Source organism: Mastigoproctus giganteus, chromosome 13 (assembly GCF_048544385.1).
Source record: "Mastigoproctus giganteus isolate SK-2022 chromosome 13, ASM4854438v1, whole genome shotgun sequence".
NCBI lineage: Eukaryota > Metazoa > Arthropoda > Arachnida > Uropygi > Thelyphonidae > Mastigoproctus > Mastigoproctus giganteus.
The window spans coordinates 110,546,846-110,566,918 of NC_143587.1; the positions used below are offsets into that span (position 1 = coordinate 110,546,846).

At 37.9% G+C, this 20,073-nt stretch overlaps 1 protein-coding gene across 1 annotated transcript in view; it reads right to left on the bottom strand.

Moving 5' to 3' along the window:
• Window positions 1-20,073, bottom strand: part of LOC150076359 (protein bicaudal C homolog 1-A-like) — a 195,523-nt gene that overhangs the window by 84,386 nt on the left and 91,064 nt on the right. Inside the window, exon 7 of the mRNA XM_090387331.1 lies at window positions 9,772-9,922. Coding sequence (XP_090243457.1) covers window positions 9,772-9,922 — 151 coding nt within the window. The remainder of the gene's footprint in view (window positions 1-9,771; window positions 9,923-20,073) is intronic.

The window sequence follows — 20,073 nt, forward strand, 5'->3', positions numbered from 1 at the left end:
TGATGCATTGCATGACTTAGTTGCCCCTTTTGTGCAGAAAAATGAGGAGGCAGAAGACAAACTGAAATACTTGCAGAGATTGGCTAACTTACAGTAATGAAAATTCTATTCAAATCCTTGACAAATAAATCACTGAAATATGTCTGAATTAGTTGTTTGTTGATAAAAAACCAAAAAAGTGTTGACTGTTCACTTTACAAAACAGAGAAAAAATAATTTTTTTATAAATAAAATAAAAGGCTTTAGTTGCAATAAAACCAGAGCATTTTATTTCCTGTAATTTCCCTTACAAATATTTACATCCAAATATATTCTATTTTATATTAAAATCAAAAGGTTTTATATCAAAAGTTATATTAAAATACATCGTATAGAAGTAGAAATAAAATATATAAATTCAACATTTTGTTGCATTTTGAAATATAAAATAATTTGTTTTTTGTAAACTAAAAAATAATGTGAGCATTCTTCTGTGTGAGCATTTTTCTATGTTTGCATTTATCCATGTGAGCAACTTTCCACATGGGTATCTTTCATGTGAGCATTTATGACAGTGGGGTTTTTTTCTGTGTTGAATTTGTGTGGGCTTTTTTCATGTGCACATTTATCTGGGCACCACAGAACAGATGCATGGAAGTTTTGACTTTAGCCAGTGGATGATTGATTGCTGGAACAAATTTCCATCTGTTGTTATGGAAGTGAACAGCTTGAATAAATTCAAGGCAGAACTAGACAACTTGTTGAAAGGGAAATGGGAAGGTTTTTTTTTTTTTTTGGCTGATGTATAAGCTTGCTTTCTTGCATCACTGCCCACTACTAGTCTAATGTGAAAATGTAATTCATGTGGAATAGATCACAACACAATCTAATCACAAGTTACCAGTTTCCAATTCAGATAAACAGCATTACTCCTAAAAAGTAGTATATTGCTATTTATGTGCAATTGTACCAATTTGTGCAATTGTGTACCATGACAGATTGCCATTTCAGGAGTTTGTTGCTTCACTGGTGGGTAAATGGGCACTATTAAAGAAAGACTGCTAATCCAGCGACGAATTGTTTCAATAATACAGTAGACTTTCAGAATAATGGCACCTATTTTGATTTTTCCATTAGCTAGAAAGTTTTATTTTTAATATATTTAATGCAGAAATAATGAGGAATAAATAATGCTAAATAAGAAACAGAGATTAAGAATGCAATTTTATTAACTGCACATAAAAATCATACACATGTTGATGATCAAATGTTATATTCTGCCATTAATATACCCCTGCTTATTTCCTGTTCTATTTTCTTTATTATATCAAGTTTAGGCTGTGCGGATAGCACAGTGATATCATCGCCGTCCTCCCTACACAGGGTGGAAAAGGCCAGAGTTCAAATTCCATTGATGACGTGAGGAACTTATGGGCTTTTTTTCACTCTGTGGCTGAGTTAAGAAAAGAAGAAAAACATTAAGCTTAGTGACAAACTTAATATAATCCAAACTATTACATTTAGCTATTAGCCTCAGGCATAGATAGGAAGGCTTTCCTCTCAGAAACTGGGGGTTTTTCATCCAGCAAAACAGGCAAATCGACCAGAGTACCTCAGTTTATAGACAATACACAGAGGTATATGGATTTAATTTCTGGGTAATTCTAATGTAATAGTTTGGATTATATTAAGTTTGTCACTAAGCTTTAATGTTTTTCTTCTTTTCTTCTCTATATGAGGTTTAACTTTAGGAGCCATAGTGAAGGATTTTTAACTTAAAATAAATGTAAAACAGTGGTATAATCCGTGATATCAGTACAGAATTCACTTTCAAAATGGCAAACGTAAACAAATACAGTAATCACATGTCTTGCAGGCACTGCAAGACATTTGCACTGTATGTAAACATCCGATCTGAATGTGCTGTTAGTTTGGATGTTGCATTATTTCGACTCTATTATTACTACTCTATTACAAAGATGCTAAAAAGTGCCGATAATTCCAAGTAATTAGATTAAAAGTATTGAGCAAACAAGAGTTTTAAAATCTAACATAAATCTCATATGGTTAAATCTATATTAGTATTAATAAATGGTGACGTTATCTATTCCTCGGCTTTGGCAGTTACTATTATTTCGCTGCCTTGTTTTGTATTGTTAAAAAAATAGATATGTTGGAAACTGTCTCTGAAAAGAAAATAAACTTGGAGCATTTGCAAAAAAAAAAAAAAAAAAAAAAAAAATTACTTTTCCCATATCACATCTACATCCCTTCCAACAATTTGTCTAGTTCTTTCTTGAATATATTCAAACTACCCACTTACACAATAATGGATGGGAGTTTGCTCCAACAATCAATTGCCTGCTATCTTAAGGCAAACTTCTACACATCTATCCTGCAACCATCCTTCCCCAATTTGAATTTATGCCCTCTCATATGCATAGCCCTATCAACAGGAAGAATGCCATCACCATTGAGCTTACTCAATCTATTCAAGGCCTTTCTTGGTAAGACCACAATTTTTATTCCCTTCGCCAATCTCACTGCCCTTCTCTACACCCATTCCAGCAGATCTATATTCTTCATAAAATGAGGATTCCGAACCTGTATACAGTACTCAAGATGCAGCTTAACCATTGTCTTGTTTAAAGGGATGATAACCATCTCTTCTACTGGAATGAGCAGCAGCAGCCTGGAAAACAAGCTGCAGGGTATTTCAGAGACTGGGAGTCATTGCAGTACAAGTAAACACATGGATTGTGATAGGGTAGCTAAGAATAGGAATAGGTGCATGTATACTTGCGTATACATTAATGCTAGGAGTTTGGTAAATAAATTTGATGAATTTGAAGTGTTGGTCAAAACATCAAAGGCAGATATTGTTGGTTTTTTTTTTTTTTTTTTTTTTTTGATTTGGTAGTTGTTGGCGCATCGGCTTCTGTGGCCATATTGCACCTCCCAAGGTTTTTGCAGTACTTTGATCCAAGCCCGAGGCGGGAATCGAACCCGCGACCTTTGGGTTGCCGGGCAGGTACTTTACCCACCGGCTAGCCCGGTCGGCAGATAGAGATATTGTTGGGATATCAGAGACAGGGTGTCACACAGATATAATGAATGCAGAACTGGAATTTGGGGAGTACAATGTATACAAGAAGGGTAGGAAGAGAGGAGGGGTTATGCTATTAGTTAAGAAACACAAAATCCAAGGAAGTGCAGCCAGTTGACATTGGTGGACAGTGCAGTGTCGAGTCAGTTTGGTGTGACATAAGCACTGGAAGATCAAAATTGAGAGTAGGAGTATGTTATAGGCCTAATGACTCTGATGAATATAATAAAAAAACTGTACAGGGAAATAAAGTGGGCCAGTAAATCAGAGAAAGTCTTATAATGGGGGATTTTAATTTCCCACACATTGACTTGAATATGTGGGTTGGTCACTCACAACACTAGCAAGGCTTTTGTGGATTTATTGGATGATTGTTTTCTACATCAGCATGTTCAGGAGGCAACTAGAGGAAGTAATACTCTTGATCTGATTATCAGTAGTGATCCTTCATGAATTAGGAATCTGCAGATAAAGGAAACACTAGGTGGCAGTGATCACAGTGTGCTGAAGTGGGATTTACTCAAAGAGGTAACTACCATCAGGGGTAAAGGGAAGGGTTTTTGCTTTCGTAAAGGTGACTACGGTGGTCTGAGACAGTATTTAAATTCTATATGGTGGGATCAACTGATGATATTACCAACAGCAAATTCAAAATGGGAGGCATTCAAAGAAGCTACTAGGTTTTACATACCAACTAAGAAATATTGTTCAAGGTTTAGGCCTAAATGGATGTCAGATGAACTAATGAGACATGTGGCAGAGAAGAAAAATGCAAGGGATACATATAAATTAATTGGTGACATGGAAGCCTATGATTGATATAAGCTGGTCTGTAACCAAGTCACAAAGGAGATTAGGCAGGCAAAGGCAGATTATGAGAAATCTTTGGCAAAAAAAAAGACAGCAAAAAGTTCTTTACCTATGTAAACTCTAGAATGAAAGGGATGAATCAGATTGGTCCACTGGATATTGATGGTTCAACTGTTGATGATCCTGCTCAGTTGGCTAACAAATTAAATGAGTATTTTGCATCTACATTCTCACACAAGGAGTTATTCAGGGAGAGGAATGCCAGAGGTGAATTAAACTCTGGCAGTGAGCTAGATGATTTTGAAATAAGTGAGAGGAAAGTGGAGGAGAAATTGTTGAAGATGAACATAAAAAAGACACCCATGGTGGATGGGATCTATCCAGTCTATCCAGTTACATTAAAGGAGGCAGCAAAGGAAGTAAGCAAACCCTTAGCCATAATTATGAGAGCTTCCTTCGACTCACGGAGTCCAAGGAAGCTCTCATAATTGAACTGGAGATGTGCAAATGTGACCCAATTCACAAAGGAGGATCAAAGGGTGACACAAGTAATTAGTTTAACTTCTGGTCCAGGGAAATTAATGGAGGTACTGGTTAAAGAAGCACTGCAGAATCTAGACAAGACTTCAGTTATAGCTTGTACACAGCATGGTTTTGTTAAGGGGAAGTCGTCTGACCAATTTGATTGGATACTTGGATGTGGTCACAAAGGAACTGGATGCATGGAATAAGTTTGGTATCATATACAGTCGATTCCGGTTATTTGGGACACATCGGGGCTAGTGCATTTTGGCCCGATTAAGCGGCTGCCCCAATTATACGAAGTTTCACGTAAATAGTTAAAAATACAATTTACCTCCCCCCCCTTTACAATTAGTTCACTGTACAATCAAATCACGTTACGACGAACTCAAAATAGTACAGTACCGTTCACTATACGATGTGCAGTAAGCGCCGGTCATTATGATCACGTTTGTGAATTGAATTTTAATTCTACTAAACAGCGATTCTAATTAGCGAAAATAGGAGGAATATTATCCACAGGCTATAAAAGTAAAGATATATTAAGCACAAATTTACCCTTTATTACCTTACCAATTAAAAAAATTAAATGATACGTGAAAATCGGAAGAATATACGTGATAATTGGAATAATTAATACGTACTGTAATATGTACATACTAACTAAACTAGTTGACATTTCTGTTCACTGACATTTGTTGGTGAGGGCTGAAATTTAAAACAGTAAAAAGATAAGCAATCAATAACAAAGAAGAGGGCACACACAAATTGCAAGTAACAACACGCACAAGTGAGAACGGAGTAACAAATTAGGAAGCTTTAAAAATAGGAATGAAGAGAAGATTCCGAAAATTATTTTTTTTTTATATGATTGAAGATTCCATGGAAGTGTAAACACATTTCACCATAATAACCCACAGAATTCCAGCTGCCGGTATTATCGCAAATTCAATAAGATCGAGTTTACTGTCCGTTTATGATAGACTGCACTAACAGAAAAGCCCAATAAACAGGTGACTGCTAATTGTTTTTATTGTTTTATGGTTGTGACCTCCAGAAATCCGACCGAACTACGTGGTACAGTCGGAGACAATCGTAGGGTAATCTCCAGTGCTGAGGTCTCCTGCCCCGATTAAATGGCATTTTGTCCCAATTAAGCGAAGTAAACCCTGGCTATTTTCTCGATTGGTTTTTGTTTTTTAAGATTTGCCCCAAATAAACGGCTGCCCCGTTTAACCGGTGGCACAAATAACCGGAATCCACTGTATTTGGATCTTAGAAAGGCTTTTGATACTGTTGCACATGGAAGACTACTACACAAATTTGAGCAGTGTGGCACTGGAGGCAAATTGCTGCTATGGATAAAGGGATGGTTTAGTGGGAGAAGACAGAGTGGCAATCAATGGACACTGCTCATCGTGGACTAATGTTATTAGTGGAGTCCCTCAGGGTTCAGTGTTGGGTCCATTATTGTTTTCTGTATTTATAAATATTGATGATGGTATATCAAGCTTAATGTCCAAGTTTGCAGACGATACAAAAGTTGGCAGGGTTGTTAAGGACACTAATGACAGTATGCTGCTGCAAATGCTGCTGCAACAGGATCTAGAAAAGTTACGCAAATGGGCTGAGAGGTGGCAATTGAAGTTTAACATTGACAAATGTAAAGTACTACACATGTGAAACAGCAACCCCAGAGCAACGTATCAACTCTGTGGTACTACACTGACAGTGGTAGAGAATGAAAAGGAACTGGGGTTAATTGTGCAGGCAGATATGAAGTTTTATGAGCAGTGCAGATGGTCTGCAAGAGTAGCTCATGGTGTCTTGTCAATGATATACTGGAATTTTTGTAGCAGGGATAAGGAGGTGATTATCCCCTTGTTTAAGGCAATGGTCAGGCCACACGTTGAGTACTGTATACAGGTCTGGAGGCTTCATTTTAAGAAGGATGTAGAGCTGTTGGAATGAGTACAGAGAAGGGCAACAAAATTAGTGAATGGAACAAAGGGTTGCTCTTACGAAGAAAGGCTTAAGTTTTGCAAATTACAGTGTCTAGAGACTAGGCACCTGCGAGGTGATCTGATTGAGGTATATAAAGCCTTGAATGGTTTGAGCGTGCACAATGCTGATGGGATTCCTCCTCTTCCTCAAAATAATCACCTGAGAGGGCATAAATTCAAATCTGGGAAAGACAGTTGTAGAATAGATGTGTGGAAATTTGCCTTTTGTCAACGGGTAGTTGATTGGTGAAACAGACTTTATCTTTTATTGTGGAAGTGGATAGCGTAAATAAACTTAAGGCTGAGTTGGACAGGTATTTGGAATGAAAGGAGGGGTGAAATGAGAGCGGATTTTTTTTGGCTGATGCTGCACAAGCTTGCTTTCTTGCATCATATGCCTCTTCTAATGCTAATCTCCTTATCCCTGCTAGCAAAGTTCCTGTATACCATTGACAAAAACTCCATGAGCTGTCCTGGCAGCCTATTATGTGAGCATCACTAGACTCTGGGGAGATTCCCTTGGATTGGGAAAGTGTCAATGTATCTCCCATACATAAGGGTGGCTCTAAGTGTAAGTGGGAAATTATCAACCTGTCAAGTCTGACTTCAGTGGTAGGGAAAATCATGGAGGCAATGATCAAGGGTGAAATTCAGGATCATTTGGATCGAATTGAAATTCTCAAAGATACTCAGCATGGTTTTGTAAAGGGAAAATCATGTTTAACAAATCTGGTTCGCTATTTTGAAAGGGTCACTCATGAGCTGGATTTAGGGAATAATTTCGACATTTGTTTATTTAGATGTCAGCAAAGCTTTTGACTCAGTCCCACATGAGGGGTTGCTTTATAAGCTGGAACAGGTTGGAATCGCTGGGAAAATCCTTAGATGGATAGCAGGATGGCTTCAGGGAGGCAGAGGGTTGTGATAAATGGCTATTCCTCAGATTGGGTTGATGTAAGAAGTGGGGTTTTCCAAGGATCAGCATTAGGACCACTGTTGTTTTTAATTTTCATAAACGACATCGATGAAGGGATAGAGGGCGTGATGTCTAAATTTGCAGATGATGTTAAAATTGGTAGAAGAGTTAATGATCACTGTCAAGCTGAGCTTCTTCAGAGAGACCTATATAGACTTCAGGAATGGTCAGAAAAATGGCAGCTATGCTTTAATCCAACAAATTGGAAGGTATTACACCTGGGAAACAGTAATTCCAAAATAACTTATTCACTTGGTGGAGTTCAACTAAACCCAGTACTGGAGGAAAGGGACTTGGATGTTACGATACAATCAGACATGAAATTCTCTGAGCATTGTAAACAGGTTGCAAGGAAGGCCCATGGTGTCCTATCGATGATCTATCGAACTTTTGCAAGTAGAAATAGGGACGCGATAATCCCATTATATAAGGCTTTTGTTAGACCACACTTGGAATACTGTGTTCAAGTATGGAGACTGCACCTATAGAAAGACATCGAGCTTCTTGAAAGGGTGCAAAGACGGGTAACTCACCTGGTGAGATCAACAAAATGGCGTCCTTATGAAGAAAGACTTCGAATATGTGGGTTGCAGAGTTTGGAAACTAGACACCTTAGAGGAGATTTGATTCAGGTGTTTAAGGCTCTGAGAGGCATCAGTAAAATGAATGAGGACGAAATTTTCAAGATTATAAATGATGCTAGAACTATGGGACATAAATTCAAGTTACAGGGGGAAATGTTTAGATTGGACTGCAGGAAGTTTTATTTTAGCCAGCAAGTTATAAATTACTGGAATAAGTTGCCTACATGGGTGGAAAAGGCTGATAGCTTGGGGAAATTCAAAGGTCATCTGGACAGTACCTTCGGGTCAGGGAAATGCATAGGATGATAGGTTTAATTTCCTTTTCTTTTATTAATTATTATTATTTATTATATTTTTTTATCATTGTTTTATTCATTTTTTTTTTTTTTTTTTTGGCTGGTGCAGCATAAGCCATAGGCTTTCTTGTACCATGCGGCCATTACTAATACCCGCTGTCTTCTGCCACTCAACCTTCCCTTTATCCATAGCAGTAACTTGCCATCAATGCCAGTACAGCAGTCTTTTATGTACAATAGTATTGAAAGCCTTCCTGAAATCAAAGTATATGATGTCAAAATTATTTTTTGCATTCAGTTCCTGGATACTATGATGCAGTCCTTCATGAATGCATCATAGTATACAATCAAATCAGTCAGACAAGATTTCCCCTAAACAAATCCATGCTGTGACTGAAGTATAACTGCAATCTTGTCTAGATAGTCCTGCATTAATTCTTTAAACAATTCCATTATTTTCCCTAGAAAAATAGTTAAGCTAACAGCTGTGTAATTACTCATGTTATCCTTTGTGAATTGGGGATACATCTGCACATCTACAGTCCATGGAGCTTCCCCTGAATACAAGAATGATTTCATAATTATGGTTAAAAGCTTTGCTTACCTCCTTAGCTGCATCCCTTAATATAATTGGATGGTTCCAATCCATACCTTTCTTTTGTTTATCTTGAATGATTTCTCTTCCACTTTCATTTCAGATATCACAAAATTATTTAGCTCTCCATTAGAGTTTTATAAAGTTCCAGCATCCCCTTCCCTAATGAACTCATGTGTGAATGGAAATGCAAAATACCTAATCAGTTTGTAAGCAACCTGAGCAAGTTCATCAACAGTTAAATTTTTACATGAAATGTTCCAGTGTGGTTCAACCACTTTCTTTGACTGTTAATATAAGCAAATAAATCTTTGTTGCTGTTCTTTGCAGACACTTTGTATCATCCGCCTTAGCTTGCTTAACCTCCTTTGTGATTTGATCACAGACTAGTTTATATCTACCATAGGCTTCTGTATCACCTGATAATTTATATGCATACCACACATTTTTTCTTCTTTCTCACTGTATGCATGCATTTATTTTTCTTAAAAACTCTCCTTGCCCAAAATTGGAATTAACAATTAGTTAAGCAAGGGTTAAGAGACTGAAAAGCTTTACCATAACACACATTGCTCTGTAATGTTAAATATAATAATAATAAATGATCGTATGGATAAATAGTAGCAAAAAAAAAAAAAAAAATGCTACAGTCTTCAGAATATTAAAAAAAAAAAAAAACAGCGGTGAAACTACTATATGACCAGGTCAGTCACAACTAGTGATATGGGAGGGTGGGCAACAGTTGGTTTAGTATGGTTGCTAAAGAGCATGTTTCAGGCAGAATTTATAGCATCATTACTGCAAAAAAGCAATAAGTAATTTAACTTAGTGTTAAGTTAGTATTTACTTGAGCATCACAGTAAAATAATTTTAAATAAAAACCTTAATATGAAACGTTACCCTTCATGTGAAAGAATTCCCGAATCTGGAGAACCTGATTTCATTCTGTCAGTAGCAGATGCTGGTTTTAGGTGAAACTTCTTAATTGTGTTGGTATCAGTAACTGTCCAGCTTGGAAATTCAGCAGGTAACTCTTTGTTCTTTCCAACTCCTGAAAGAAAATTTTATTCTATTCATTATTTATTCTAGTGATTATTCTATCAATTCTTAAGATTAAACCACTTTAAGAACTAATGAAATAAATTTAGTTTTCTCAACAGCATGTATATATTATGTCAGTGTTCTTTCCACTGTGAAAATACTTGTTATTTGTAACAGTTTTTAATTGTTTGTTTGTTTGTTATTTGGATTTTAGGAGCATTAGCAACTAAGGCCATATTGCTCCGGGGATATGCGGTGGTCATTCCCTGACCTTTCCGCATCCTCCGTATTTGGTGGTCACAGGCTCGAACCCCGGTCTAATCAAGAAGTGTGTGCTACGCACTGCTGCTCCTGCCCACCTGGCTACGGAGGCGCCAGTTTTTAATTGTCTTCTAATAAAAGATTTGAAAGGCGTAATAGCAGATTAAAATTTGAATGTATATTACTGTTTAATCCATATCACTGTCTTTGTGTATGTTACTTTTTAAATACACAATTATTAAAAAAAAAAAACCATGTAATTTTGTTACATCTAGAAGGTTGAACCACTAGATGTGATCTAATCAATTAGTTAATTAGATATATCTTAAGGCCCCCAAGGAAACAGTACTTTGTATTTGTAGTAGTAAGTCACTGAGTTAGTACTAGTATAGGCTACAAGATGCAAAAAAATAAAACAATAAATTATCTATAAAATCTATCTCTTATACCCTTCTCGCTGCCAGAAGCTACCTATCAAGTTTCCTCATAAAACTTCTTCAGACATCAATTAACCACCTAGGAAGGTGGTTAATTGATGCTGATCAAATGTAAACTTCTTGAGGTTCAGTTCATTTTCTCCAATAGAATAGACTTATGCCCCCTGGTTTTTGTCCCATTTCAGTGTGAAAATTCTACTGTCTCTTTTTTTTTTTTTTTATGTGAACCTCAAACACGAGAAGTATTAGAACCTGTAGTACTCAGTACCGTGCTTGGGTTGGAGGTTGAGAAGACGAAAGAAGATATTTGTTGATATTGGACTTGAACTTCTGTAGATTGTAATTTTCAGAAAATACATATGAATGAAGGTTGTTCCAGAAAAGGTCAGTTGAATGAATAAATGAGGAAGATGAAAAGTTGGGTCTGTGGGTTTGAAGTTGGACAGTAAATGGATGTTGGCTGGTGGCAGTACGTGTTCGGACTGTTTTGAAAGAGAGAGCGGGAATTATAGAAGCCAATTCAGAAGAACAGTGCCCATGGAAGTATCTGTAGAAGAGGCATGCAGCAGAAACAGTACGTCTATGAGAAAGCGAGTGGAGAGACTCTGTTAGAGATGAATCATTAATTAACCTAACTGCCCTCTTCTGAATGGAATCAAGAAGCCTGAGAGAGGTTTTGGGGGCACCACCCCAGATGTGGGAACAATATTCCATGACAGGGCGGATTTGCGATTTATACAGAGTGAGCAGCTGTTTGGAAGAAAAGTAACGCCGAGAGCAAAAGAGAAAATCAAGTTTTTTAGATGCAGAGGAAGCAATATTTGTAATGTGCTTGTGCCAAGAGAGATTAGAAGTCAGGGTAATCCCCAAAAGAGATATATCATTTTGCCTAGAAATCGGAGTGTCACTAAAGATAAGCATAAAAATAATAGGAGCAGAAGAATCCTTTTTGCGAGATATAAGACAAGACTGAGTTTTAGAAGGGTTCAAATCAACAAAGTTGTCTTTGCCCCACTGAAGAATTACCTGAAGATTGGCATTTAAGGAATTAGTAGCAGATTTTCAAGAAGTTGAAGTTGATTGAGCAGAACAAGGTTTCTCCAAATGGAAAGTGGAATGCAATGAGCTATCATCGGTAAAACTATGGATAGGATTTCCAGTCAATGGAAGAGGGTCATTAATATACAAGAGGAAAAGAGTGGGGGAAAGAATGAACCTTGAGGGACACTGACATTAGTGGAGAAGTTAGAAGACAGAGAACCATCTACCATCACCCTCAGTGAGCGATCAGAGAGAAAACTGGATAACCAATTACTAAAAACAGTTGGCAAACCATAAGATGGAAGCTTGTTTAGAAGACCTTTATGCCAAACACGATCAAAAGCCTTTGAGATGTCAAGAGTAACTACTTGTGTTTCACCGAACCTTTCCATTGAATTAGTCCATAAATGGGTAACATAAGCCAGAATATCACCAATGGATTGACACTGACGGAATCCATACTGGCGATCTTTGATCAGACAGAAGGTTTCTAGGTAGTTTAAGAGTTGACGGTTAATTGATTTTGTTAGAAAGAGTAGAAGTAATTACAATGGGACAATAATTGGATGGGAAGGATTTGTCACCCTTTTTAGGAACTGGCTGAATATGAGCAAATTTCAAAGCAGAAGGAAAAATACCTTTGGAATAAGAAAGTGAAAAAAGGCAGCAAAGAATAGGAGTAAGTTCAGGAGCACAGGTTTTGAGAACAAGTGGAGAATTTTAATTTTCTTTTAATTTATTTTTTTTTTTCTAAGGTCGCTATTAGGCGGAAAATCCGTTTGGTATTTACCATGGAGCACTTTGAAGTGCCTTTCTATATTTCCTTTTTTCAGTATAGCCACGAAAGCATTGCAAATCAAAAAACAACATTTTTCTTTTATGATTACAAAAAAAGTATTCTCGTTCCCACTCTTGATGAAAATTATACGTTTTACTCTTTTTCTTAGTCTTCATTTTAAATCAAAGGGTACTAAATTAACGTATAAGTACTGTCCAGTTATTAATATTAAGTAAGCCAAATAAGAATTCGACACATACGCAATGCTCTCCTCAACGTAACTGCGTGAATTTTCACTAGACAAGCCTAGCTGCTACGCGGCGACAAGAGTGGTCATGTGGTTCAACGGATTTGTAACAAGCATGTGCAGTGGGGCGCATAATAATAATATTTAGATTTTGACTAATCTATTTTTTATATATATTTAAAATTCGTCGCGATCGACTTGTTTGCCACCCCTGCTATAAGCTTGCTTTCTTGCATCACATGCCTCAACTAATGTTAATGCTAATATATCAATATTTATACATCAGAATATTCATCTCCTTCTCCCTGCTAGCAAAATAGATGTATGTCATTGACAAAACACCTTGTGCCGTCTTAGCAGACTATCTGCACTGTCCAGAAAATTTCATATCTGACTGCACAATCACCCCCGGGTCTTTTTAAATACCATTAGGACCTGGAGCTTTCTTAGCATCATGATTCATCAAAATCCTTTTCTGATATCCTTTTGACGGAAGACCACAGGAAGCATTGAATGGAGTGTGTTGGGAATGGTGGGAGGTGTTTTACCAAGATCATTAATACATGGGCTGGAAGAAAAATGGGATGCTAGCAGGTCAGCTTTATCCTTGGCTGAAGTGACAACAGAACCATATGGTTTGGTCAGAGGTGGGAGCAGAGATGGGCAAAAGTTGTGGCCAATAGCTTTGGCAACAGACCAGAATGCTCGGCTACCATTAGGGCAAGAAGCAAGTTTTCTACTCTTAGTCTGTTCAAACTAGTTTGGACTGGTTAATAACTGTTTACAATTGTTGTGTGCTTTGGTGTAGGCAGAAAATGAAACTGAAGAATTAGAAACAAGCCAATTACGATATGAAACATTCTTCTCTTGAACAGCCTTAGCACATTTATTGGAAAACCAAGGTTTAGAAAAAGGACAAGATTTTAAAGTGGAGTGTGGGATAAAGGATTCCATTCCTGCACGAATAATTTCACTGACACGATCTGAGCAAACGTTGACATCAGAAGTTTTGAAACAGTAATCCGACCATGGAAAATAAGTCTCGCAGGTCATCCCATTTTGCATTCTTTAATGCCAAACAACACGAGGTTGGGAATAGCCATGAAATAAAGGTTCCACTGGAGAAGAGACAATCACCAAGTTGTGATCTGAAGTGCCTAATGGACCTCCCGCTTTGACCGTGTACTTAGTAGGGTTGTTTGTGAGAAAAAGATCAAGCGTATTGGATACAATTAGGATTGGCTGGTATTCTTGTAGGTAGATGAACAATCTGTGCAAGGTCATTAGTAATTGCAAAAGCCTCAGCATCTCGACCTGCTGGGTCAGTGTGACTAGAAAACGGAAGCCAGCTGAAGTTGTGAACATTAAAATCACCAAGGAAAATTACCTCACTGTTAGGAAAGTTGGACTGGAGAAAGTCAAGTTGCAAAGAGAGCAAGTCAAAGAGCTCCAAGTGATTAGTGGAGTTGGGAGAATGGTAGAGACAACAGATGAATTTGACACAATGAGGTAGAGAGATTTTAAGCCAGAGAAGATCAACGAGAGGAGATTTCAAATTGCCAAGTCTCTGACAGGGAATATCAGAACGGACATATGGACAAGTACCACCTTTGAGGTGAAAGGAATCATACAGCAAATAATTTGGGCATCTGAGATGAGCAGTAGTTGAATCAACTGATAACTGAAATTCTGTCAGAAAAATGGGGTTTGGCAGACTGCAAGTGGAAATGGACATTGTTGAGATTAGAACTGAGACCATGTATATTTGTGAAATGAATTAGATAGTGCTTGGGAGGTTTAGATCTTTTCACAGATAAGCTTGCTCTATTAGTTTGACAATTCACGGTGTATTCAATATTAAGAAAAAGTGGGTGGGACATGTTGTATGAAGTAATGAAATTTTTGGATATGGCATACACGTGGTAAGAATATACCCAGATCCTTGACATAACATGGCCTCGACAATACTCCCCGCATACACACTACTTGGACTCCCTCCAGTCACTATCTGGCAGAATAGAGGTTTGTTTGTTTGTTTTTTGGTTTTTAGGAGCATTAGCAACTAAGGCCATATTGCTCCGGGATGTGCGGTGGTCATTCCCTGACCTTTCCGCATCCTCCGTATTTGGTGGTGACGGGCTCGAACCCCGGTCTAATCAAGAAGCGTGTACTATGCACTACTGCTCCTTCCCACCTGGCTACGGAGTCACCTCAGAGTAGAGGTAGCAAGATTATACACTAGCTGATGCGGAAGTCTCCTAGAGAGTTACCATTAGGTTTGGTCCGGTGTACTAACTAGCGGCTGGCCTGCGAACACCGTTTTACAGCTGTACCCTCGAAATGTAAGGAATATTGTATCTCGCCACGACGTTCATCATAACCTCGAAAGTCAATCATACTGCATAATGGAAGAGATAGGGAAGGGGTGGCCGGAATTTAGGTCTAAAGACTAAACATGGGTTCCACCACTTCAAGCCTCCAATAAGTGGTGGTATTTCACTGGTTGATGAGTCATCTACCACCTAGTACTGCCTGGTAACATAGAGGGGCGGCATTCCTCCATGTGGTGTGGACACCACATCTCAACCCCTGCTTACGTTGATTCACACCTGGGTGATCACCCACCATGTACTTGTGCATGGAGGTTATACCCAGGATTACTAACAGTCCCACCATCATGAAGGTGCAAGCAGAGGATTTGGCTGTCACAGACCGTCCGGACTTCGCCGAAATTGGGTCCACTTGACTTGAGTGTCACCCGAATATCAGTTCCATCAATGTTTTATTTGTTCCTTCCTTCCAATGCCTTATACACCTCAGTGAGTTTCCAAACTTTGTAACCCACAACTTTGTAATCACTCCTCTATATGAGTGAGTGCATACACAACCATATATGAGGAGTGAATACAGTGCCACTTTGCTGTTTGCACTATGAGTCAGTCTCTGGAGTCTTTTAGGAAGCTCAATGTCTTTTCTTAAAAGAGGCTCCCCCTCCCAAACCTGAACACAGTATTTCAAAGAGTAGGCTCACTGCTGACTTGTATAATGGAGCTCTAACCTCTGTTTCCTCTGATGTAAAGTTAACGCCACAGGGTTGCTTACATTGCGAGATATCCAAGTGATATAATTTTATTGTAAGTTGTGTTAATTTGCTTTCTTGCTTTGTACAATTTATAGTGCCAGAACCAGTTTAGTTAGCTTACTTCCTCGTAGTCTGGGGTGGGCAGTCAGGGAGATTCCCCGGCTGGCTAGATGGGCTTGATTGATTCTGGGATTTAGGAAAGATTGTTAAAAGCATTTTCATGCCCTTGAAGTTTTGTTCCTGGGACCACAACCCGTTTGACTAGGGTGTGGACGGTTTTAATTGGTTTCAGAAATCTTTTAGTAATTCATTCAGAAGCTGTGGGTCAGGACTCTCGAGCTATGTAAATATTGTAAATAGTTCTTTTTTCTCATTATTGAGATTTAATTTTTAATTGTAAATAGCTATTTTATTGTATACATGGCTAGTGTTGAAGAATCAGACTGTATTCTGAGTGAAGAAGAATTGGCCGAGGCAACATCTGAGGTCACAGATGATGAAAGGGAGGAAATAACAGGAGAAATCTTGTTACAAGTTCAGGAATTAACAGAGTTAGAGGTATTTTCTGGAAGAACCCTGTCAAGGACTTCTCCTAGTCTTAGTTCTCCTCTCTCTCAAATCTTCAACAGAATTCACAAAGTCGTGGTGATACCAAGAAAAGGAAAGCAAGAGCTGATAATAGTGCTGAGAAGAAAAATCAAGATATTGCAAAGAAGACTGGTTCTTATAAGAAAAGAACAGATGGAAGTAAAGAAAGATCTAAGTATGAAGGATTTGAACATGTTAAGGAAATAAGGGGCAGGCTTAGGGCCTACTTATATGATGTGCACAGTAAAGTCCCTACTGCAGCCTTGAGAACAATTTTAGATCTTTGGGACATTCTTGAAACAAAGGCTATGGATGTCCATATGGAAAATTTGTTATTAAAAGAAAAGTTGGAGGGGAAGAGGAAGGAAAAGAAAAGTTATGGTCATGTGGTTCAAGAACCAGTAAAGGAAATTAAGAAGCCGCCAAGATGCGTGTTGATAAAAGCAGCAAATGACAGATTCAAGACAAGCGAGCGATATTAAACAAGAAGTCTTGAAAGAATTGAGACCTGTCTCAAAAGAAGAAGGTTAAAAACATAACAATTAGAGACTGCGGGATTCTGTTGGAGGCGGAGGATGACATTAAGAAAATTGGAGGATGTTCAAAGATTCAGGAAGTAGGATTAAAGTATGTAATTACAAAAGTTGTTCATCCTAGAATAGTTATATTTGATATTGAAAAGGACATTCAGAAGTAAGACTTTCTGGAACAGGTATGGATAAAGAACTATAATGATTATGGGGTATCTAAGAAAGAGTTTAATGAAAATGTTGAAATTGTCTCAATAAATAATGCTAAGAATGGTAATGTGTCCAATTGGATATTGGAGGTTAGATTGAGGCTCTGGAACGTAATAAGACAGAAAGAAAGGATATATGCTAACCTGATGGCATACAAATATAAAAAAATATTCTCTGTGGCTCAGTGTTACAAATGCCTAGGATTTGGTCATGTATCTAAATATTGCAAAAGAGAAGCTGTGTGTGGACATTGTGCCTAGATGAGACATACATACAGAGATTGCAAAAATAAGGCTGAGGGACCAGTCTGCTGTAACTGTAAGAATTGAGGCAGGAAGTGTGATCACACTGCTACTGATAAGGATTGCCTTGAGTACAAAAGAGCTTTAGAATTAAATAAAAATAAAATAAGTTATGGCTGAAAAACTAAGTGTATAACAACTTAATGCACAACAAGCAAAGGCAGTGGCAGCACAAATTCACTTAGAAATGGAAAAGAAGGGCATTGATGTGAGTCTATTGCAGGAACCCTACAAAGTAGGGGGTAACGTACAAGGGTACTCAAGTAATTATAGAATTCTGTTAGATGGAAATAGTCCGAAAGTTGCGATAGTGGTGAGAAGACATGATTTGGTGGTTACCAAGATTACAAGCCTATCAAATGAAAATATGATATGTGTCGAAGTAATTGGCGCAACTGGCAGAGTCTACATGGTCTCACTTTACTGTCAGCACTCTGATGACATAAATCCGTATATAAATTACTTGGAGAAAATAAGGGATGTACTACAAGGTTGCCATATTGTTATTGCAATGGACTCCAATTCTAATTCTGTCCTGTGGGGTGGTAGGGAGTCTGATGATAGAGGAGAGATCCTTGAGGTCTTCTTGTCTACCTCTGGTATGGTTGTTATCAATGTCCCAGGCAATATACCAAAGTATAGCTCTGTACATGGGCAGTCCTATATTGATGTTAAAGTATGCACTGTGTCTGTGCTGGATAAGGTACATGACTGGAAAGTGGTTGATCATTTGATTACAAGTGATCATAATGGCAATTTGTTTCAACTGAGTTGCATTGAGAGATTATGGGAAGTTAAAGAAATAGCAAGGTTTTCTGTCAGAACTGCTAATTGGGAGAGTTTTGATGTAACTTTCAATCAAATAGTGAATGAAATAAATTGGGATTCACTTAGTCACTAACACTATGTGTATAAATTACAGGATGCAGTGTATAGAGCCTCGAATCTATCAATGAAAAAGAAAAAAATCAAGACCTGTGATATGGTAGAATAGGGACTTGCAGCGGATGAAGGTTGAACTAAGAGCAACTAGGAAAAGATTTCAGAGGTTTAGAAGGGCTGGGGACGTTCGGATGACAGAGCTGTACAAATCTTTGTATAGGAACTTGTGTAAAGGTTATGTTAAGGCCATAAATGTCTCAAAGCAGACTTCTTGGAAGTCTTATGTGTTGGAGAAAGGCTCAGGAGATCCCTGGAATACTGTTTTTAGGCTAATTACGGAGAAATATATTTTTAACTCTATTAATTTTACTGTAAATACAAGGAGTATGGACACTTTAGGATGGAGTGAATCCATGGACATGACCCTGGATGAGTTGTTTCCCGATATAGATACACAAGAACTAAGTCAAGAACAGAATGATATGATATGAGGCAATGCCAGGCATTGTTCCAATATATGTGAGCAAAATTTTACTATGGAGGAAGTCCATAGTGCTGCTGCACAGGCGGTGGATGGCCAGTCGCCTGGTCCTGATCTAATAGAGGTTAAGATTATGAAGAGGGTGTTTAATATAAGACCCGATTTGTTAGTTAATATGTTTAACAAATGCTTGGAGTTGGGTTCTTTCCCTATGGAGAGTGGCCGTTTTGAAGTTGATAATGAAGAGTCCAGATAAGCTTCCGAACCAGGTTCGTATCGTCCCATAGCACTGTTATCTGTAATAGCAAAGACTTATGAATGACTGTGTATCAGTCGACTTATGATTAAATATGATGAGAATCATATGTCCTCTAATAACCAGTATGGTTAGAAAAAAGGAAAGTCTACAGAGGACGTTATTTATCAGATGATATCATATGTTCAGGGCTATGAGGGGCGTTATGTCCTTGGAATCTTCGTTGATTTTCATGGTGCATTCGACATGCTTTGATGGGAGGGAATCCTCTCTAGGATAGAACTATTGGATGTTGAGACAACCTGTATTCAATCTTTAAGGAATATTTCTCAAAATGTAAGACAGTGGTAAGAACTGGATACATGGAAGTAAGAAGAAATGTAACAAGTGGTTGTCCTCAGGGCTCGATGATTGGTCCTCATGCCTGGGCAATAGTGTTGGATGACTTTTTGTGTAGGAATCACGTTGGTGTGAACGTGATGGCATATGCTGATGACTTGTTAATTCTGGTATATGGCAATGTAAGGTCCCAACTAGAGGTACGTGTCTCTCAGATCATGGAAGAATTATTAGAGTGGTCTACTCTATTTAAATTACAGATTTCAAAAACGAAAACTGTGCAGATGCTGCTCAAGGGTCGCTTAAGCATGAATAGGTGTCCGGTGGTAACAGCACTTGATATGTCCATTCGATACGTAACTTCTGTTAAGTATCTTGGTGTATGTGTGGGGGAGAGAATGGCACTTGTGGAGCATATGAAGTACAGTAAACCCTCGCTATTCGGTTACGTTCCTGAGAAATGTCGCGAATACCGAAAACGCGAATACTGAGTTATGGCTCCCATTGTAATAAAGGGGTTCCGTTCCAAAGTATGAAATATATAAGAAAAACTAGTCTAAAATTTTGTCTATGTATGTATTATATGTACCTTCATAATATGACTGTACATGACAGAATAGTGAAATGCAAGCATATGGCATCGAAATGAAAATAAGAAACTATTTAATATTAAATGTAATATTTATTAGAAATTTCAAACAAATCTTTCAAATCAGTGCCTTTGCTA